Raw genomic sequence first — 23,712 nt, forward strand, 5'->3', positions numbered from 1 at the left:
CTCCAAATGTCAGAGACTTGATATCACCAAATGTAAAAGAAATAAAAAAGAAACCTCTCAGCTGGGGCTTCAGCCTCCACAGTTGCTCCTCAAACTCTTAATTCAACACAGGGACTATGTATCTGAAGTATTGTAATCATCTCAATACAGAGTATAGTGACAGAGTCTTCACTGTTATTTAAAATAATCAGAAAATAATGCGATTTCGGATTGGGAAAAAAATGTATAAAAAAAAAAGTGTGTCAAACACATATCCCACCGCACTGCTGGGTTGCTGGGCAAATTTTTCGAAGGGGCCTGCCTCCGTACAGGAGTGGCTTGGTGGATGGTAAACGTGTGTGACGTGTTTCTCTAACCCCCCCGTGTATCGCGTGTCTAGACCTCCCCACCACCACCACCACTTCTTCTTCTTCTTCTTCTTCTTCTTCTGGAAGAACCTTGTGACCCAGATGAGCAGTCACAGGACTTCAACATACACACTTCAGGCCCATTTTCTTCTTCTTCTTCGATCAATTCTTCACCCCCCCCCCTCCCCCCTTTTCATTGCAGTCCATAACCACACACGCTCAGACCGGTCAAACTGAGGGGAAGTGACAGACGTGGAACTCAGCGCCAGCGACACATGGCTGCATCAACGCAACCGTGTTCAACCACGCAACAAACCAGCTCGCTTTTCAATTAGTGGTTATTTTTATTTTTTTTAAGTTGTTTCACACCACTCATAGGACTAAACATCGGACGAATTTCCAGAACTATAGCTACAACCATGCAAAAAAAATCCAAAATCAAATGATCACAAATGTAAAATCTATACATTCACCGTGACATTTTTTTAAATTTCGAAGCCAATTTATCGTTTGTTATGTGAAAATGCGGTTGAATTAATACCTATCTGTCAGTTTGAACACAGTATTTAAGAATTCAATTATTTTAGGCTGAACTGTGATGTCACATGTCACACACTGGAGACGTACAATATGACCTATTCGGGCAAATGCGTCTATGCAGATACAAACTATATTGTATAATATAATTGTATGATTTTGATATATTTTCATTTCAAAGAACAGTATGATGTATAATTATGTTTAGGCCAAAATAACATCTTTGTTTGAAACAAATTCTACTTTCAAGATATTTTTTTTTTTTTAAATTAGCATTTTAAAATACCTAACTATGAATACAAATGAAGGAATTGTGCGTTAGCCATGACATATGAATAATCATAATAGCTGTGTAGATGCAGGCAAAGATACTCTGATAATACTAACAAAAAGGCATCCTTTGGGGCGGGGGGGATTTCCTTAACATTTAAATATTAAGCTATGAATTATGTTGAATGTGTTCTCCCTGTCATGTAGATATTCTAACCGCTGTCGTAAAACCACACCACATACTGTACCACAGAGATTCCAAAGTTGCAGTTGTAAAAAAACAAAGCCGAAAAACCCCCATTAACGAAAATAAAATAAAAAAAAATAATAATTTGTGAACTTTCGGTGACCACGCTTTTTGCTACTTGCGAAAAGTCCACTAAAAAGTGACTAGTCAGCTCCACCAGAGACAGAAATATGAGCACGGAGCTATAAAGACTTGGGATGGAAACCTGAGCAACCGGCCCACTCAGGAAACAAATAAAACTTCTTCATGAGCCGGGGTTTTATGACCTTAATATAGGCACCGTGGCGGTCCAGTGGCCTCTAAGTGCTCCGCTGGACAGCTCTGGGTTTCAGACAGTAGCACGCTGAACTCTGGGTAATTAAAAGAACACGCTCAGTGCCCGTGAAATTACAATAAATTCCCCATTAGCTGGGTCGGATTGTACATTTTGCACATTAGGGCAGGATATAAAACTAATGGATACACAACAAACACTGTATGTAGGAGTCATTATCTCTGTGTAATAATAATAATAATAATATAATAATCATCATAATAATAATAATAATAAAAATAGGAGACCAAATGTAATTGGAGGTGTGCTGATTACTGTGCAAAAAAAACTCCAGTTTTTCCAATTTGCTTAATTCCAGAAGCATATTTCATTAAAAGAAAATGCACAAATAATCTGCTAATGAGGTTATTTGGGTGTTTTGAGTCGGCTTTTCTGACTTAATGCTGTGTTATTCCACAATACTGACTTTATCGTTTCTAGAAAATCCCAAAATGAATTTCTTCTACTGAAAACGAGTGCCGTCATTTCACCACCACTGGCTTGGTTTGAAGTAGTTTTTAGTTTTTTGCAGTGCTCTTGTGTTTGTAAGTCATAACAATTTAATATAACTATGAAGGGATGAATTCAGTACCAGAGTAAAGTGAGGATTTTCTTGTTTTTTAGTACTAATCAAAGACTTTTGTTTCTTTTGAAATGCTTGTTTTTAATTTTCTTTTCACTCTTTTGACTTATCTTCCAATTCTTAAACAAATTCACTCATATACCGTTTACTGTTTTTTGCAGTGATTCAATATTTTGTATAACCCTAACCCCTAACCTTTTTCTAATCTTAAACCCTAAACCCTAACCCTAAACCTTTTCTACCCCTAATCATTTTAGATTCCAAATTATTAATTTCAGACATTCTAGTTTTTTTATTGTTTTTTTAACTTTATTCATGACATTGAATCAGAGTGAAACTCTGGGCGAGGTTGGCTGATGGCTGAAACCCATCTCCTGTGTTTTTTGGGGGGGTTTGTTCCCTCAGAGTTGGTCAGTCTCTTTGAAGCGGGACGGGGGACGGGTCGCCTTTTTGTGAGTCGGACAATACGAGCTCGTCGGGCCATTAGTTTCTCTTTTGTAGGTGCTCGTCTAGGTGCGATAGCCACCCTGTCGTCGCTGATAGCGCAGAGCCCGACGTGTAAGAATCCACTACAGGGACAAAGAAAGGGAAAAAACAAAGAAAGAAAGAAAGCCTTCTTGAGCCCCCATCTCCCAAAAAAAAAGCACCCCTCTTGGTAATTTACAACATTCCTTTCCAGTTTAAAGGAATCTCCAGTAAAATGTGATTATCTCAATTATACATCCCAATCAGATTGGGAACCACAAATAATATCTGGCCCCTGAAACATGTCAGATCTCTGTTGTACTATTACTGAGAACAATATTTCATTTGTCATTACTAGGGGGCTGCACAATATATCGTTTTTTTTTTTTTTTTTTTACCACCATCGCGATATCAACATCGCGAAAGACATTTCGAGATTTTTTTTTTTGTGTCGGTTGAAAGAAAATATCAGCAGAAAACTGCACTTTAAAATCTAACCGTCATTCTCTCAGTCTCTCTCGCTCTTACTACTTAGGGGGGAATATCTTCTGTAACCAAAACCTGTAGAGAGAACCTGTTTTTTGTCTCGTAAATCAAAACTAGGCTAAAAAACAATAGTCATAGATAGACAATCTCATAGTCCTGTTAAGTTATTTTTTAGGGCTGCACAATATCTTCAGAGATCAATTGCATCAACTGCTGCAATAAACACATCGCAAAAGGCTGCGAAATATTGTGACCGATTTTTTTTTTTCTTTTTTTTTCTGTGTTATTTGAAAGGACATATCGGTCGAAAACTCCACATTAAAATGCAACTGCCATTGCTTTTTTTTTAGTGTCTTTTATTGTTTATTCAATGTTCAGTTTGTTCAATAAAATGTTGGACAGGATTTGCTTTCTTTCTTTTCAAACGTGTCGTGTTTTAGCTGAATACTGCAAGCGGCAGAAATCCAGAACTGAGTACACTTATTCATCACAAGTTTATATCTTTTTATCACTAAATCGCATATTTTTCCTCACACCGTGCGGCCCTTGCCATAACCTGTATGTGCTTTCTGGAATAAAAGTGAAGTAAATTATAAATTAAAAATAAAAAAAAAACCACAAATCATAAAGGAACAGAAGCCGGACAAGAGCTCCTAGAAGTCTCTTGCCCCGGTTCATGGGAACGTAGTACTCTACCTCCGAGGAGCCGCATCTGATTGGGCGGGGAAAGAGGAACGCTGTGATTGGCCGAGGGAGCGCTGACATATTCTGTGTCTTGTCAGCGCTGGGACCTGTTCTCCGCCAGATGCCCTCCTCTCGTCCCCTGCAATGTTTGCAGCCCCACGCACGCGATCCCTCGCTCCGCTCGGCTGCACCCTCTCATCGCATTACTTCTGCTATTCTAACTCCTCCATCAATTATGCACTAGAATAACTCCGGCCCCCCACCCCACCCCCTCCCACCCCTCGATTGGAGCCAAGACATAAAAGAGGATCATCAGCGCTATAGCGCTGGCAGCGTCTGCCCGTGCGGCGTGATACGCTGGAGCCAAGGTGCCAGCTCCTATAGGACGCCACGCACAAACTACCACATCACAGCGTGGACCGCCATCAATGTGTTAGTAGGTCAATCAGAGCTCGGTAGGCGAAGCCGTAAAACACATTACTTAAGGATGATCAACTTTTTTTTATATAGATTATTTGGTTACACTTTACTTGAAGGTGTCTACATAAGAGTGACATGACACTGTCATAAACGTGTCATAAAGTCAGAAACGCTTATGAGATTAGAGATTATGAGGTTTTTTTGTCATCAGAATCAGCTTTATTGACCAGGTTTGCGTAAAAAAACAAGGAGTTTGACTCCGGTTAATCTTTGCTCTCAAAGTACAACACTCACGTAACATCTAAACATATGAAGAATAAAAAACAGGACAGTAAGAAATATAAAATAGAAATACTGTTAAGTATGCAGTACAATAGAATTTACAAATTTACAAAAAAATATACACAGAGGGAATCGTGCAATATGAGTATAGTCTGGGATTTAAGATTTAAATAGAAATATAGTCAGTCATGACAAGTTGATGGTTAGGGTTAGGGTTAGGGTTAGGGTTGATGTGTCATGACTCTGTCAGACCCAACGTAGCTTCAACAACCTGCACAACCTTCATCCTGGATTTACTATATATCCTGGAAGATTAGGGCTGCAACTAGATGGATGGATGGATAGATAGATAGATAGATGGATAGATACTTTATTCATCCCGATTATTTGCATTGTCGATTAATCGGTCAGTTATTTTCTCGTTTAAGCGATCGGTTGTTTGGTCTATTAAATGTCAACAATATGGTGACGATCAGGCCAAGGTGACGTCCTGAAATGTCTCGTTTTGTCCACAACTCGAAGATATTCAGTTCACCGTCACAGAGGAGAGAAGAAACTGGAAAGATATTCACGTTTAGGAAGCTGGAATCACAGAATCTTTACTTGTTTTATGACTCAAACTGATAAATGGATCATCAAGGTAGCTGGCAATGAATTCATCAGTTGACAACTAATGGATTCGGCTTCGCAGCTCCATTTGAGATGAGATGATGTTTTGTCATGGCCGGATTTCATATAGCGGTTTTGGGAAAATCAAGTCATTTAGTCTTCCTCACCGCTTGATTGGTTTTGTTTCAAACTAGCATAGGTTTGCAGAAAGTCCCCAATATTTTAGCGTGTTTGTGGAAGTACATCTTTTATTTTTATTTTTTTGGCAGTGCTGCTTCTCGCTTTGCCCCCAAAGTTCAGCCTTCATCCGTCTGCTCATACAATGTCAAAAGATGAAAAAAAAAAAAAGGCCACAAAGTTTTCTTCAATTTTCTTCACACAAAGGGAAGCTGTCTGTCTGCACAGAAAGAATTCTCACTTCCAGCCTAATTCCAATAGAAACCAATAACAAGAACTTCCAAGGAAGACGATTTTCTGGAAATTAATGTCTGTATCTCTTTGAGGCAAATTTGTGATTTGTGATGGTGGGCTATGTAAATGAAAAATTTTGGGGTTGACTTGAAACTAGAAAAGAAGAAAATAAAAGCATGACACTGCACTAGAATTGAGGAAAAAAAGAACGAAATATTTGAACTCCACATGGATATTTTCCAGTTTTTAGGAAAATCCGACTTTAATAACTCGTTAACAGGCATAAATGAGTTCCTATGGAGTCATTCACGTGTGTCTGTATAAGAAGGGGATTTTGTTTTCTTTGCAGTAGTCGAGCGTCAGATCAGAAAAGATCAGGGAATGCTCAAGTGACATCCCAGGATTCGTAACCTACTTTTTTTATATTCCTTGAAACAAAATGGAGCCGAATTTTGGAAAATGGCTGCCTTGTGCTCCCCGCACCAACGCAGCAGCAGCAGCAGCAGCACAATGAAAAGAGGAAGGCGATGAGGAGGAGAAGTCAGCCACGTCCTCGTGGAAAGTGTAGCTCCACATGTTGGCAGTCTGAGATTTCAATTAATGACCCTGCAACTCAAGTTGTGCGATGATAAAATACCACAACAACAAAAAAAACTATTTAATCGCAGTCATTCATCATCAAGGCAACGCCAGGCCAGGAAAAGATTTAGTTAAAAAAAAATTAATAGGAAACATAAAATAAAAGCCCGACATAATGTCGACCCCTGTATTAAAGTGGCGGCGGCCCTGACCTGGATTTCTCCAGGTTGCGTGTGAAGGTCTGTCCAGGCTCTATCTATATCGTGTGATCACACAACAGCTTTTTGAATATTTCATGGATACCCAGGGCACCAAGTGTGCTGAAATCCAACAGGAGGAAACACTTTGAGTCCCAACGGAGCGGAGAGCCACACGAAAAAAGGTCCCGCAAAGTCACGGCGAGTTCATGTAACAACAACTGTTCTTCACACGCAGACACAATCATGACAATTCCCCCCCCCCCCCACACACTCCCTCCTTTCCTTAGTCTGCACCCAGGGTGGCTGAAAAAACGGAGAAAACAAGCAAAAAACTTTGTCCTCTTTTGCGGTTCAGCTCCAAACCATCATCAGATCAGTGGTGGAATGTCACGGAGTACGTGTACTCAAGTACTGTACTTGTCTGACAGCTTTAGTTACTTTACAGATTAAGATTTTTGCAGACAAAACGCATGTAGTTCATAAAATATGTTTTATTATGAATTAAACTACCCGACAATATAACGGCCTACAAGTGCAGCTGAAATGATTAGACTATTAAACACACACAACTGTTTGGATCCTTTCCAGTTTCTAAAATGGGAGGATTTTCCTGCGTTGAAGTGCTTTTACTTTTTATACTTTTAAAGTACATTTTCCTGATGATACTTTCATACTTTTACTTAAGTAACATTTTCAATGCAGGACTTTTACTTGTAACCGGGGACTCGACCGATATTGGTTTTTTTCAAGGCCGATACCGATACCGATTATTAACGGAAAACCGATAACCGATATTTGGAGCCGATATGCATTTACAGTGAAAATTCAAATCTTTTAAGTCAAAATCAAGATTTTTGGAATGTTACAAAATCCGACACACAACTTAGTTTAAATGCTTTAAGCAATTATTTAATACATTAGAAACTTTCAACATAACACTGAGTCAAAGAGAGTCAGACAGTGTTGTGGGCGGGACATTAAGTCAGACTCAGTGGAGAGTGGAACTGGAGCAGAGGGACAGACACAGAGCTGTAGCCGAGCCAAAGTAGAGCACTTTTGAATTCATTAACTTTATCTGTTATAAGGCATATAAAACGCTGATACGGACAATCTGCAAACTGCCAAAAAAAAAAAAACAGCCCCGGTCTATACTTATTTGGAACAGAGTATTTTTACAGTGTGGTATTAGTACTTTTAAGTAAAGGATCTGAATGCTTCTTCCACTGCTACATCACATAAAACCCTCTTACTAGGGCTGGGCAACATATCGATATTATATCGATATCGTGATATGAGGCTAGATATTGTCTTAAATTTTGGATATCGTAATATCCTGATATGACACAAGTGGTGTCTTTTCCTGGTTTTAAAGGCTGCGTTACAGTAAAGTGATGTCATTTTCTGAACACACCAGACTGTTGTAGCTGTTCTATTATTTGCCTTTGCCCACATAGTTTTTAAATCAACATAACTGATGATTATCATAAATCTCATTGTGCATATTTTGTGAAAGCACCAATTGTCAACACTAGAATATTGCCACCATATCGATATCGAGGTATTTGGTCAAAAATATCGGGCTATTTGATTTTCTCCATATCGCCCCGCTCTACATCTTACCCCAAATGATTCCACGAGTAATTTGAACCGGAGAAACGTTAAGCGATTACACCGCAGCGCCGTCTCCCACAAAAGCATATTTTTTGCCTCATAAGAGATGTGTGGGTCTGCCTACGTGGCTGAAAGACAAACCTAGCCTATATCGTACGGGCCCGCGCTGTGAATCACACGCAATTCACACAAAAACATCGTCGGGAAGAGCAAAGCGCTCACACGTCAGCTTTTGTCGTAATTTCTTCCAAGATATACAAAGAGCTAAGCAAGAGCCATCAGCCATTTAAGATCAGGAAATATGGCCCTGATGAGGAGGAACACATACTCTTTAGTTTCAGGCGTCCCTCCAGAGGCCGCGGTGACCCAAATACACTTCCAGAAACATTTACTCTGAGGTTTGGCCACCCACTGTCAAAAATCATCACACTTGGAGCCAATTGACATTTCAGCTGCAATCATATATGATTTCAATCTACAGACGTGCCAATGTTCTTATTGCCTCCCATTTGTCTTAGAGCAGAAGAGACAGCGAAGCCTTCCCCGTACTGACATCCCAGCTAACGAGTCGAAAACCGCAGACTTTTAACAGTTTGGAGTCCAAAGTGAAGCTGAATAATCCAACAAAGAGAGGTATATCACCTACATACAATAATCCAAACATGCAAAAGAAAAACACCGCCGACCTCTTTCACTCAGTGCTGTTGAATCTAGAGCTGCAAAGATCATTCGATATAGTCATCAAGTATTTAAATTAATCGGCCACTTTTTTCATTCATTTTCATTTCACGTTTATTTGAATAGGGGCAGATGCTTAGACATAAACATTTGTGCAGCACATCTCCAATGTACAGCATCACAGCATTCATAGCTATTGCTAGTTCCCAATGCCCTAATGGTAATTCATTAATGGGTTTGGGTCCTTTCTTGTGAAAAAAACAAAAAGTCCAAAATCTTTGATTCCGGCTTCTTAATATGAATATTTTCTAGTTTCTTCGCTCCTCTGTGACAGTAGACTGAATCTATTTGAGCTGTGGACAAAACAAGACATTTCAGGGCATTTCATCCTGGGCTTTGGGAAACACTGATCGACATTTTTCATCATTTCCTGACATTTTCTAGACCACAACAACTGATCCATTAATCCAGAACATAATCAACAGAATAATTCGACAATGAAAACAGCCGTTAGTTGCAGCTGCCTAGTTAGATCCACTAATTCTTTATATTGACTCTACTTTTAGAATGGTGTAGAAAATGCACCTTTTAACATCTACACTGCGAAAGAATCTCCCTATTATCAAGTCATGTTGTCTAATATGACTCCTTAATGTCTGGAGGAAAGATGAAAAGACTTTTCCTAGTAAGAAAAAACATAGGATGAGGCCAATAGTTGCACTAGAATGAAGGCTAAATGTAGAAAAATGCACCATTTAAAAAAAAAAAAAAAGTTAATAACACACAGAGAATGAGTGTTGACATTATTCCAGCCTGTCTCCCATACAAAGCAACTTGTTTAAAGACATTTCTGGAAGAAAAGACATAAAGTAAGGCCAACTGTCGCACTAGAATCAAGACAAAATGTAGAAAATGACTGAAACAAAGACTTCTACAGCCGATGACACAAAGAGATTTATTGGTCACATTTGTTTTCAGTGCAGCTGTAGCGTTCTCTGTCAAACTGTTTTTTGGACTCTAGTTTCCAAACCAAAGAAAGACTCCCCTTTCACTTTTTTTTGAGGTGGTGGGGCTGTAGCGATGGCCAAGCAGCAGCCGCCCTGCACTCTTTGTGATACTGTGTGCTGCCCTACAAACAGCAGCAGCCATGCCCTGTCTGTTAGCAGCTTAGTGGCTCTTTAGGAGCTTTTTTAGAGGCCGTTTTCCGAAGCTTTACTGCAGTCATTAGGAGCTAAGGCTGATTAATGTGAATGGTCAGGCAGGGCCTGGCTTTCTGGGGGGAGAACACAGAGGGGTGAAGGGTCCCACAGGAAGTGTTTTGTGTCTCCACACAAAGGGAGGGCTGACCTCTTAAGCCCCTTAGAGCCTCTTTGCTAATACCCTCACCGGTGCCTACAAAGACACGGGGGATGCCATTTCACCACTCACATTTAAACAGCATTCACACACACACACGAAAAGATTCAAACGGCAGAAAAGTGAACCTCTGTGCAGTGGAGTGAGACTGTGAGATTAGACCTGGAAAGTCCACCCCTATAATCCATTCATTGACTGTCGTGCATATCAAACCCAGGATGGCAAGCTCACACAGTATCTGATCAGGACACTATCAATCTCATCAAGTCATAAAAGTTGTTTTCTTCAACAAGTGCTAAGAAATCTGCTAATACAGAACGATTATCTTAACCTGTTTCCACCTGTCTAATATGTTTGGTGATTTTTTTTTTTTTTTTCACATTCAAGTCGCAATTTCCCTTCTTTCAAGATAATTAAATTCTGGAATCATTCTTCTGTCATACAGGTTTATTATTGTATTGAAAAACAGGTTGGAAAAATCATACCGCTGCCAGATTTTCTTCAGGTTCTCTAGATCAAGAAACATTTTAGTGTTTGAATTTTTTTTCTTCACTTTTGAGTGGACTTTAGTCAGATTCAAGTTTGTTTTCTCTTGTGCAGCAATTTGACTTGTTCTGTCTTCTTTCAAGATACAGACAATCAATTCTAGAACTTTCTGGTGACAAGTTTTTTTTTTATTGGACGGAAGTTATCTGGCTTCACTGCTAGATTTGTTTTTACACATTTTAAGTAAAGATTTCTAAAATAAAGCCGATACATAAATAAATTTTCTTTAAAGCTGTGATCTCCCATATTATTTCTTCTATCAAGATACCGACAAACGAAAAAGTTCGAAAAACATTCTTGAAGTAGTTGATTTGAAATGGAATCATGTTTAAGTTATCATGCTGCACTGGCAGACTTTTTGGCTTCTGCTAAATGGAATTTTCTAGATTATTTTTCTAGAAGTGTGATTATTTTTTTTTCTTGATTCCAGTTCAACGATTTACCCCGGTCAATACTTCAATCTTCTTCCAAAGAGACTCAGTTCTAGAAAATTCTCGAAACTAGTTGATTTGTACCGGGAACCTTGATGAAAGGGTCCTACTGCGTGGGTCGATTCGTTCACCTTGACGTCAGATTTTCTAAATTCAAGTCGAATTTGTCTCGATTCCATTCCGTTCATGATTACGGTCACTAAATTCTAGAAAAATTCATGAAACAAGTTGACGTCTGCTGGATTCGGAAAATAAAGTGATCATGCTGCACTTTGATGATTTGTTGCTCTTATGTTAGGAAACCAATACTTTTGGGGCTCAAAACCTTTTTCAACATGGAAATTGCTTGTGATGAAGAAGGGGAAAAAAAAACAGCAAACGAAAAGAAAATGCACCAACCTGCAACACAATGACTGTAGCCGCCAGTGCATTTGCAGAAATGCAGAGAAACACTTGCCGCGAACCAATAAAGCGTCCACACTTATTAGTAACCTTTCGTCACTGCTTCCTGTCAATCAGGCCCCGTCGGCCTGAGGGCCTCGCCTTATTAGTGAGAGCGTAAAGGGAAGGCGGGGGCGGCCTCTCTCTGCAGGCAGGGTCGTAGAGAGCATGGGGGAATGTCGGGTGTCTCCACAGGACAACTGTCTCCCCCCCCCCAATCTGCGGAGAGCTGAGTCTATGGAGCTCACTCTTATTATGTACATTCCGTAAGGCACGACTGATTAAAGTACTCTGAGTGGTAGCAAACTGGCACAATATGAGAAAGTACCACACTGTTATACTAATACTACTCTGTTACAAGTAAAAGTCTGTTGTATTGTTGGGTTGTTTAATTTAAAATAAAACATATTTTATAAACTACGTGTGTTTTGTGTGCAAAAATCTTAGTTTGTAACCAGTAACTAAAGCTGTCGGATACATGAAGTGGAGTAAAAAGTACAACATTTCCATCTGAAAAGTAGTGGAGTAAAAGTAGAAAGTGGCACGAAAAGAGTCAAATTTGTACTTAAGGTACAGCACTTGAGTAAATCTTCTTAGTTCCATTCCACCACTGGCGATGTGACGCTCTTTTCATTTCAAGCACTGAGAGACTGAAGTGCTGCGAGCAGGCTTAATGCTGCTGCACTTTGTAATAAAATGGAAGGTAAACCTCAGATAAGGAGCCTCTCATCCTCACTTTATTGATAGTTCTCTGAACCCTGCTCTGCAGGAAATCACATTCAGACAGGCTCTCTTTGATGCCTTTTAGAGATTGACACTTCCTCAGGGTGGAAACATTGGTTCTGACCCCACCCTGGGACTCCGCGGCCTGGACACTGTTTCCCCTGTCGTAGCCTCTGGCCTCTTAGGAGGAAGTTTCTCTCACCCCCAGCGACTGTATTGTCCTGTCCTGTTACAATCCCCCTTGCCCCACCTCCGATAACATATGCACGCTCTCCGCAACCATCATCTCCCGTCTCCTGCTCTCGGCCCGTCTCTCTGCACAGCTAAAAGCCGTCCATGGGCCGCTGAGTTTGAGCGGAACAATGGCGCTTGGGAGAGAGGCTGCGGTCCTGAGGTCCAGTCAATATTTGGACGCGGTTTGCCTTTTTGTGCCTGGTTTTTAATCCAAGCGGAACCGAGCGGCAGGGAGCCGGGGAAAAGGCTGAGAGGGGAAAGCGAGGGTAAACACTGGGAACAATGCGATCGGGGCAACTCACAATGCCACTGGGAAACTATCACAACATCAGCTGTCCACCGAGTGAAAAGTGGTTTATTGTTTCTTTAAGTGGAGATTAAAAAGAGAGCAGAGTAAGAAAAGGAAATAGCGGAGGTTGTTCTGCCATGACAAGAAATGTGTGCAAGCGTCAAGTCAAGGACCTTAAGTACCATTTCTGAGCTATAGGCTCAACCAAAAGCAATTAATTATGTCTGAAAACTGAGAGGAAAGAGACAGTTTGGATCATCAGAGAGGTCTTCTAAGTCAGTGATTCCCAACCAGGCGTACTTGTACCCAAGGGGGGGGGTACGGGGCAAGATTGTCGGGTAGCTACTAATTTGAAAATTTTTGAATTATGGTTTGATTAAAAAAATATATACATTCAGTGAACTGTAAGAACACTGCATGTTGCATTTACGTAAGAGAAAACAAGTTAGCAAGCGAGCACAGAATTTAAAACGGGTAGCAAAAAGTAATGACTAAAGGGTAGAAATAAATAGCCAGAAGTAATGGCTAAACAGTTCAAATGATAAGTTCTAAGTAGCCTACTGGATAAATGGTTGAAATAAAGCTAAAAGTTAAAGGATGGATGGTCAATGTTCAACTTTGTTTTAAGTAGTAGTAGCCCAGTATGCTAGTTTTAGTCAATTGCTGACCAAACCAACCTTAATACTGACAGTTTAATTGTATAAAAAAATAAATGACCACTTTGATATAATGAATAGTGTTATACATTTGGACGATTAGTCCTCCAAACCGCCCGAAGATTTGGGTTGTTTGTTCCTACAGTCTTATATGGGACACCGCCATTGTATCTAAACTAGAGAATGTCGGTCGCGGTTTTGAACGTAAAGGTTGCAGTTTTAAACGTGCCAAACATTGTCAAACAGGTCACAGTTTGCCTATGTTTAGGCACAAAAATTACTTGGTTATGTTCACGCACCAAATCTACTTAGTTGGGTTTCAGAAAAAGATATAAGATATTACTTCACTTCCGGTTACGTTAGGCGTTAGGGTCGCCATTTACTCTGATTCTCAAACAGGACTTGAACCCTGAAGCCAAAGCCTTATGTTTTGTTTGACCCATCCACCAACCCAACCTGCCTCCTTACATGGAAATTTGGCGCTCTTATAGTACATCACCTTACTTCCTGCTTTACTCCCAACAAAATTACTAGCCTGCGCCATTACTCTAAATATAGGTCGTAATTGCTGCTTGAACAAGCGACCTAAGTGAGCGTTTTTTGGGGGAGGACATTCTCCATTTGGAACATAACTTGGGAACTGATGAAGGGGTACGTGAGTTCATCTGACATGGCTGTGGGGGTACCTCAGACCAAAAAGGATTGGAAACCACTGCTGTAAGTCAACCACACTTAGAACCAAAATGCAAACAGGCCACTGAAACGATTCTTTGATTGTCTTATGGAGAAATATGTTGCATCTGCTTGGGAAGGCTTTGGATGGGCATTATCAGGGATTAAAGGAAACCCCTGGGGTGACAGTGCTCTCCCTGAATGCTGGAATCCCCCTCTCCCCAGCTGTCAGGTCCTTAGTCCCACCCAATGAGGTTCTTTGATGACGAGGGGTATCAGTTTCCATGGCGTCGGAGACACAAACAGCTTGGGAGATTAGGGACGGAACTCGGCCCTGATTCTCCGTTGATCCCGCCTATCAGCAACAAATAAACACCTTGGGCCAGGGCAACGCCTGCATGCGGACCATATGGACCCGCGTGGGTTTTAATGAAGCAGCTAAATAGCTGGTGAGCAGGGAATTCGCTAATAGCTCCTTGTCAGAGCAGCAGTAAATACCCCACTCATGCACTTTATTCCATCATTTGGTTGCCGACACAGACGGCAAAGCTGACAAGGAACATCTGTGACTCATTTTTCTTACATGAGCATTTCAACCATGAAAGCTACAGCTTTTATTTTATGGGTTTTGATTTCTTGTCTTCATTGGGAGGCTTCTGTATCGTTGCCACTTTCTAATAAAGCTGTAACTAATGACTTTATTAATGGTTGATACCGGTGTTAATAGCACTTTATTGATCACACAAAAAGGACAAATGTTTGGATTGCTATAATCAAATCTGATAAAACACACGATAAAGTCTTAAACTGTAACTAATGGCTTTATTAATGTTAATAAAATATATATATATATATATATATATATATATATATATATATATATATATATATATATATAATACTGCATATAGTGGTGTCTGATTGTGGGTGTACTAAAATCCATTCATTAACAGCTTTTTGACATTTACAGCTTTCTATGCCTTATGGCATACTTTATAAAGGGTTTATAAGTTGTAACGTATGGTTAATAATGGTTAATAAATCAGTTATTAATGCTTCATAGATCAGACATTAGCAAAGAGCTAATTCCACCACAACCTCTGATCTATTTATAAATGATTTAATAACTATTAGGGTGTAACGGTACGCAGACGTCACGGTTCAGTTCATACCATGGTTTAGGAGTCACGGTTCGGTACATACCATGGTTTAGGAGTCACGGTTCGGTACATACCATGGTTTAGGAGTCACGGTTCGGTACATACCATGGTTTAGGAGTCACGGTTTGGTTTATACCATGGTTTAGGAGTCACGGTTCGGTACATACCATGGTTTAGGGGTCACGTTTCGGTTCATAATATGGTTTAAGAGTCACAGTTTGGTTTATACCATGGTTTAGGAGTCACGGTTCGGTTCATAATATGGTTTAAGAGTCGCGGTTTGGTTTATACCATGGTTTAGGAGTCACGGTTCGGTTCATAACATGGTTTAGGAGTCACAGTTCGGTTCGTACCATGGTTTAGGAGTCATCGTTCAGTTCAACGGAAAAAAGGATCCCTTTCTTTTGATTTATTCTGAACAGACAGTGCAAGTCTGCAGATGTTAGTGTCAATAAGTTATTTATAAATTGGTTTTGTTCTACATGTTCTGAAATAAATGATTCAATGACATGAATAAATCCATTTGTTACAATTTTTTTTATAAAGTACACCTTATTAGAAAGGGGAACAAAGTATGATTTATAAACTAGATTCTGCTAACACTGCTTTGCAGTACGCCCACCTCATTATTCTTCCATAAATGTATCTAAAATCATTTGAAGTCTACAACTAAAAGGAATCACTTCAGTGTTTAGCCATGTACTCTTACCAGGTTTTTGTTAAATTTGTGAAAGTTTTCTAAATCTAAATTAGAAGCATTCCCAGACTTTCCAAACCTGCATAGCAACTATTTGCACACTTTGACTAATGGACTGACTCTGAGTTAGACCGAACAATGCCAAAGCTTTCACCGCAGGATCTACACTAAATTAATTACTCTTTGACATATAAATACCAAAATGGCACAATTATCTAAAGCCCTTTTGGTTCGATGTTGGAGAGATCTGCCATCGGAAAAACAACTAAGGATCATTACATCAATGGTGTCTCAGCAGTTTCTCTCTAACAAGGCCCCCAGATACTGGAGTTTCATTTAATTGCATTAGGTAGCTTATACAAGCACAGCTACTTGCTGTCAATGTGGAAGCTTTTCAAACTCCAGGAGAAGCTGAGCCATCCTCAGGGTTGTACTGTACTCCTCCTCTCCTCCGCTCAGAGTCCTGCTCGTCTGATCCTAATCAGCAACAAGCATCGGGGCAGGAAGATGAAAGCAGAGCAAACATGGACGCACGTTTATCTGAATTAAAACAACAAGAAAAGGTTCCTTTCAGCCCCCTTTGAAACAATAGAAAAACACGAAAATGTCATCGCATTTCTATTTTTCACGACTCACTTCCCATTTCAATTCCAGAGCTCCTGCAGGGGATTTCATGAATGGCTGAGTATGGACTGCTGCTCCGGATGCCATTTCTCCCCACTTTGGTCAAATATGCAGCAGAGAAGGCAGAAGAGGGGGCGGTGAGAAAGCTCATCTGGAAGTTGGGACTGTACCACAGCAGGTTTCCCTGAGCTCCAATACTGAGTATGGTTACATTAAACAGCAGGGACCCCGGGGCCCTGCGAGCTTGTATGGAATACTGTTAGGTTCTGCTGCAGGTCAAGGGGGGGCCCCCAGGCTTTAAGCACGGCCCTCTCTTACATTATACAGCCGGGGTCAGGTTTAGATTAAAGTCATGAATGAGAAAAGGAGACAGTCATTTAGAGTTACTCATTTATTTAGCCTTCATTCTGCAGAGACAAAGCCCAGGCGGGGTGCCGTGCCGGGACCGTCACCCGGGCCCCATGGCAGGCGGTACTGCCCCGGTTTTGACCCTGACAACGGTCCCCTCTGTGCTGCTTAACCCGCAACTCGCCTGGTTACTACCAAGTGTGTGACCTCAGCATGTGTGGATCTCTCACAAGGCCGAGCACCACGCTGTGCTTTGGCCGCAGTTGAAATACCCCTGTGTACCCCCTTATTGTCTGCCCCAGCGTGGGGCGGGGGGGAGGGGAGGGACCCTTGGATGGGTGAGCATGGCAACCAAGAAACCAGACTTGGGAACTGGGAACTGTTTGAAAGAGACTGTCCTCCCCCAGAAAAAAAAGAAAACGCCCACGTAAGTCGTTTTGTACAAGCAGCAATTACGACTCATATTTACATTTGTAGTGGCGGCACTAACTTAGTGGCCGTAGTAATTATGATGGGAGCTAAGCAGGATGTAGGGCGACGAAGTGTAAGAGCGCCAAATTTTCCGCGTTGGGATGGAAGGTTGGGGTGGTGGATGGGTCAAACAAACACAGGACTTTCACCCAGGGGACCGGGGTCCGAGTCCTGTTTGAAAATAAAAGTACACGGCGAGATCTTTCAACTTTACGTAGAAAGAAGCGTCTAATTTGAAACCAAACCACAATCTTTCAAACATAACTAAGTCGTTTTTTGTGCCAAAACCTAACCAAACTGTGACCATTTCATAACGTTAACGACGTGTTTAAAACCGTGACCGTTGCTATCTCTGGTTTAGATATAAGCATAGGCGTAATTTCCAATTATCCATTCTGGGCTTTTTCCAAAGTTATTGCTGCTTTTTTCCACATTTCTGTTGCTTTTTTCAAGTTTTTTTTTTTGTTTGGACAAAAAATGTATGTTTCGATGTTTGTGTTGCTTCTTTTGGAGTTTTCCTCGCCTTTTTTGTCACTTTTTCTGATATTTGTAGCCTTTTGACGTTGAAAACTTTTTTTTTTGAGGTTTTTGTCTCTTTTTTTGAGATTTTTTTTCAACAATTTCTTCAATGTTATTGTCTCTTTTCTCAATACATGCAGCCCTTAGATATAAGGTTGTATTTCCTGTCACCTCTAGGGGCGTTAGGTTATGAAACGCTCCTGTGGATCGTATTAGAGGGTAGGGAACAAACCATTGATATCGTAGTATGATTTTGAAGACTTTTCGGTTTGAAAGCCAAGAGAAAAAAAGAAGAGAAAAAAAAACCCAGAACAACGTGCAGCCTGTGAGTGGGTCAGAAAGCCGTTATCAGACTCAGATATCTATCTGTTGGATGAGCAGGAACTCCCTCAGCCTTTGATGTCACCACCACAACATTTGCATTCAAATAATTAACACCCTGTCAGCCCAACAGACCAGTTTCTCGCTCCTGAGCAAATGTTGATATCATTTCTTGTTCTTTTATTTTATTTTTGACTCATGCCGAAACTGTAGCCAGCTAATACCAGAGCAGAGAATTCCTGTCCAACTGAAACAAAGTGACACACACTCATTATATCACTGAGTGCTCCAGTGCCAAGGCCATGGCACTGAGTCACCCAGGGAGGTGTCCTGACACATTCAGGAGGGAGTCTAGGAAGAGAAATGGCACTTTAGTATTATAACTAGAAGGATCAGGGCTCATATGAACAGACTAGACTTGTAGTAATTTAAACCAGGAAAGCAACCTAAAGTTTTTCACTTTTTAGTAACCAAACACTCAATGAGCACTTTCTGTGCAAAGCACTGTGTCACTGTGACAGCAGAATAAGCCACAGAAACTCTTAACTCCACAAAAAAAAAAAAAAAAAAATATATATATATATATATCCAAAGACAAAAACATATCTACAGAGTCTCACAGGATGAGTCTCCATTTGGCACAAAAGCAATTCTGTCATTTCTAATCGATGGCAGCAGACTGCAAGCGACTCGGCGTTATTTCAACGCCGCGGCGCCCAGCTCAGCCGAATGCATCTGTGCCGGCGCTTGTAACCAACCCTCCTCGTATATTTCATTTCCCGAGCTGAACGTGCAGAAAAAACAATGAACAACAAATGCGTAATAGCGCGTAATGGTGCGTAATAGCGGACAGCCCTGTGTGAGAGTGCCTTGTCCCTCTGTCAGGTCATGATGTATGCCGCTACGGTGTTGCACAAACATTGGTTCAGATATGGAGGATTATGAACTGCAAGCGTGACAACAATCCGTCAGGGAAGACAAAAACAAATAAAGGTTGTAGTCAAGCGGGAACATAACAAATACTGAACCGTGTGTGTGTGTGTGTGTGTGTGCGCGTGTGTGCGCGTGTGTGCGCCGAAGAAGAGTTCACAATGGTGATAACTCAAGGCAAATGTTAAATCAAAATACGGCTTTGTTGCAAATTGACGTAATAACAGAATATTCTTTAAATATGCGAATAGGCTATATGAAGTGGCGTTTTGCTTAGCCTCTAAAGTGGGTAACTTGTGATGTCTTTAAATGGGGCTCAGAGTGCAGGCTACACACTGCACATCCAGTCACTCAACAATCAAACTGCTGCAAGCCGGTTAGAGTGCAGCAACAACCGGGCAACGCCAAGGGTGAAGTCCGCCGCCTCCAGCGGGCGGAGGGCGCCCGTGTGCCGGGCGCGTTCCTGCGGACGAGCGGTGCTCACTCGGCGGGGTTACTTACTTGGGGTTGGTGCGGTTCCAGTACACGGCGTAGCGGTCCGTCACCACCTTGGAAGCCGGGTCCTGGCCGTACACACACATCGCAAAGATGAGTGTGAGGAAGAGGAGGATCATTTCCACCTGCGGCATATTGGCTCTGGAACTCCGGGGAAGCCAAGGTTGATTCCAGCCTCTCTCTCTCTCTCTCTCTCGCTCTCTTTTTCTCTCCTCTGGCTCGGCTTTGTAAAGGCTTCTGCTGGAAGTGTTTGGCGAAATGTCCACTTGACGCGTTTTATTCCCGCACAGATGTAGAAGCTCCCTCCTCGGTGTTTAGGAACTAAGAAATAAAAGCCTAAATATCTCTCTTTCGTTTCTTGCTCAGTCTGCGGATTGTCAGTCAGGTCAACGACTTAGCACCACACGCTCACTCCTCCACTCGCTTAGAATGAAACAACAACAAAAAATATAACAGTTCTAGGATACTTCAAGTAGTGAATATAGTCGCTGGAAATCCACACTATTTCTGCCTGAACAATCTTCCTCCGGCTCAACTCCGCGCGGCGCAGCGAACACTTTCTCCAACTCGCCTTGGATTTCCCAGAGAGGAGCTATACGCAGCGGAAAAAATAATCTAATAAAAAAACCAGAGAATTAATTTCCCACAATACAAAGATAAAGAGAGCAGAAACGCAGTCCTTGTGCCGTAGCGCTCTCCAGCTTTCAGAGTCTCTCCTGTTCGCTGGGAATCAACCTCCAAAAAGAAGACGAATAAGAAGACTTAAAGCAGCAGCAGCTTCAGCTCCGGCTGAACCCTCGGCAGCACGAGCGCTTCTGCCGTGCCGAGCAACAACGCACGCAGTAAATGGAAAAAAGCCCTTTCTCGTAAAACACACAGACACCCGCACACGATCTCCGGGTTAAATGTTCCCTGGCGCGCGGCTCCGCAGCATCACCCGAGAGCGCACGAGAAAGCGGTGTGTTATCACTGTGGAGGAAGCGAACCAAAAGTGTGCAGCGCTCCGGCTCCTGCGGCCATGCTCTCTCCCGGACAAACCCCCTAGCTTCCACCAATTTCACCCTACGCTCTACCGCTCTCTCTCTCTCTCCCCCCCCTTCCTCCCTCCTTCTGTGTCAGCCAGGGCCACACTGCAAGAAATGTTCGCCTTTTTTTTTTTTGTTGCAGTTGTGGCGTTCTGATCTTTAGAGACTGTTTGTTTGAATCTTAGGGATGAAATGAAATCAAAGAATCATGCAAATGGATCATGGATCAGCCTTGCTTTGTTCTCAAGTTTTTGCGATGCTTCACGTTTTCACAGGTTGCAGATAACCCGGTCAAAGCACAGATGTCCCTTTTAAAAAGAGGAACTCAAATGTTACCATTCTGTGCAGTAATGGATGCATTTGATAGACGCGCAGAGACGCACTCATGATGAATTCCATCCATGTGGTTTCTCGTGCAGCCGCCCGCTGCAGCACTATAGCTGCTTGTTGCTGCAGATATTTCTTGCAGTGTACAGTTTCACGGTTGCGCGCAGTCTGATTGGCTTTGGGGGTTGAATGACGGGCGTTTCGTTTATAAAAACAACATCCCTCCTTCTGGCGGGGGGGGGGAGATCTGTGCTTCCCAGGCCGGAGGATAAACTTTATTTCCACTTGTAATGGAACGATCACAATCTTACGGAAGAGGATGAGGGCCAGTGTGAAAAATGTCAGAACACTGAGTTTAAATTCAGAATTCAGAATTTTCTGAGGGGGGAAAGTAAGACTTATTGTGAGTTTAAAGTAAGAATTCTTAGAATGAAGTCTGAATTCTGAGGAAAAAACAACAACTTGGAACTCAAATACATTTTTTTTATATTGTCTCTTATCCTTTTCCGTACAATCTGTCCAGTTCAAATCTTGTGCGGTCTTCCCATCATTGTTTTTGCTTTTTCCAACGTTTTAAATTGTAAAATTTTTCTTCTTTACATTTTCAGCGCTTATTTCTACGTTCCATATTTTCTGATATAAAACAAAAATTGAAAACGGGTCAATTTGACCCGAAGTCAACACAAGGGTTAAAGTTGATTTTATTGGGACAACACTTCACACTCCATACATACAGTATAAATATATACAGCCCCAGCATCCACCTGCAGGCTCCAGCCGGGGGGGGGGGAAGCTACTTTATCATCACTCGCCAATATCTCATGTAAACCCAAACTGCGGGGAGTGATGAGGTCGGAGTCTGGCCGCCACACACAATGTTCTGCTGTTATAATAAACATTTCAAACGTGAGTTGTCTGACTGAACCAAAGTTCAAGTTGTTTTTAATGCAAATGAACTCCTTTTTATGAATTTTACTGTAATGATTTGTGTTGTCAGTAAATGCATTGCTCTCCCAGTGTTCTGCCTGCCATAAATAACTAGTTTCCAACTGGTTTCCTGACAGTTCTTGTTTAACTGGCAAACATTGCCTTGAAACCAGTAAAATATGTCAGCTGGCCGAGTTTTCTCTTGTTTGGGGGAAAACTACATTTCCATTCTGCACTAAATGACCACACCAGACACACAGTTTAATGTCAGCACAAAACAGCTTTCATTTCTTCTAGTTTGCGTCACTACGTTTTGGAGCATTTTTATTGGCCTCCCATTAGTCTCACAGACATTTCAAACTTTGCCTCCATCAGGTTTCAGGGCTGTAGGTCTCCAGCAAGCTGTGCACTGCTTTGGGTTCATGACTCAATGCGCCACGTAGTGGTGGTGATGGGAAAACCTTCATGAATTGTCTGAGGAGGTCTTTTTTGTTGTTGCAGGAATAGAATACGCTGCTCATTAAAGAAGGAAACATTTGTACGGAAGAGGATTAGGGCCACATGTGAAAAAATGTATTTGAGTTCTGAGTTTAAAGTCCGAATTCTGACTTTAATCTCAGGATTCTGACTTTTTTTTTCTCAGAATTCTGTGATTAAAGTCACAATTTTGACTTTAAACTCAGAACTCAAATACATTTTTTCACATGTGGCCCTAATCCTCTTCCGTACGTTTGAACTATTTCTCAGTTTGGATGGGATTTGAAGGGGAGACACTGCAGGTGAATAGGGGATTTTTTTGTTATTTAACTAACAGATATCACCATGAAACTTCACCAGTTGATTTCTTACATGACGACAAATCTTTTTTTGTATTACAAGTTTGAAATATTATGTTTAAATATGCAAATTAGACCATTTTGTTGTTAAATGTGCGCGCACATTTCCAGAGCAGGATACATTGGATAAAGCCAGTTTCAAAAAATTTTTTTTATTTTGTTGACATATTGGAGTCAAATGTTTTTACAGAGGGGATTTTGGAGATCCCTTTCTATCACTCCATAAATCAGAAAATACTGTCAGCAGCCATAAAAAAATAAATAAAATCGCCACGTTTTAGGTATAAATTGTTGCATAAATGCCTATGAATGATATATGAACAAAGTAAAAAGAAAACTTGAGAATATAGATAGGAATGAAACTGCTAGGTTTGGTGTATGTAAGTGCTAGTGAAGTGGAGGTTTCTGGCTCAGAGTCTGATTTTGAGTCTCATTTTCAGAACAGAGCCTTGAAAGATTTGGACTGTAAAATTCCATACATTTTGACACTACAGGTGAATAGGGTAACACATTTAATTAACAGATATCAGCATGACACTTCCCCCAGTTGATTACTGCAGCCTGTTCTCATGAACCATACATTTGAAAAGCTACGAAAAGTTAAGCACTGTAATTCATATGATTTACAATTTTTTTTGGTTGCTGTGTGCAACACATTGACGGCAGCTGTATAAGAACGGGGCTGGCCACGTAGGGAGGTGGTCGGGGTAGTTGGGTGGGCGTTAACATGCACGAATTTCAAGCCAGGGAGTTGAGTTCCCTTAACCGGGGGAAACTAAAGACTTTCACCCAGGAAATGCGTGTTCCTTGGGGGTGTTTTTATTCAAACCACGATCTTTTCCTAATTTTAACTTGTCCTTTTGGTGCCAAAACTCAACTTTCACCGCCGCATAACGCTCACTCTTTCTTGCCTAAACTTAACCGTAATCTCCGCCGAAATGAACGGCAGCTTGCGGTGCTCT

The 23,712-nt window shown here is 41.2% G+C and overlaps 1 protein-coding gene across 1 annotated transcript in view; it reads right to left on the minus strand.

Annotated features, from left to right (window-relative positions):
- The window catches only part of LOC120545930 (ephrin-A5b-like), a 103,764-nt gene extending 83,092 nt beyond the window's left edge, over positions 1–20,672 (minus strand). The window contains exon 1 of the mRNA XM_039780614.1: positions 19,642–20,672. Coding sequence (XP_039636548.1) covers positions 19,642–19,769 — 128 coding nt within the window. The 5' untranslated portion in view covers positions 19,770–20,672. The remainder of the gene's footprint in view (positions 1–19,641) is intronic.
- Between the last annotated feature and the right edge of the window lie 3,040 nt (positions 20,673–23,712).

Source organism: Perca fluviatilis, chromosome 17 (genome assembly GCF_010015445.1).
Source record: "Perca fluviatilis chromosome 17, GENO_Pfluv_1.0, whole genome shotgun sequence".
NCBI classification, from domain to species: domain Eukaryota; kingdom Metazoa; phylum Chordata; class Actinopteri; order Perciformes; family Percidae; genus Perca; species Perca fluviatilis.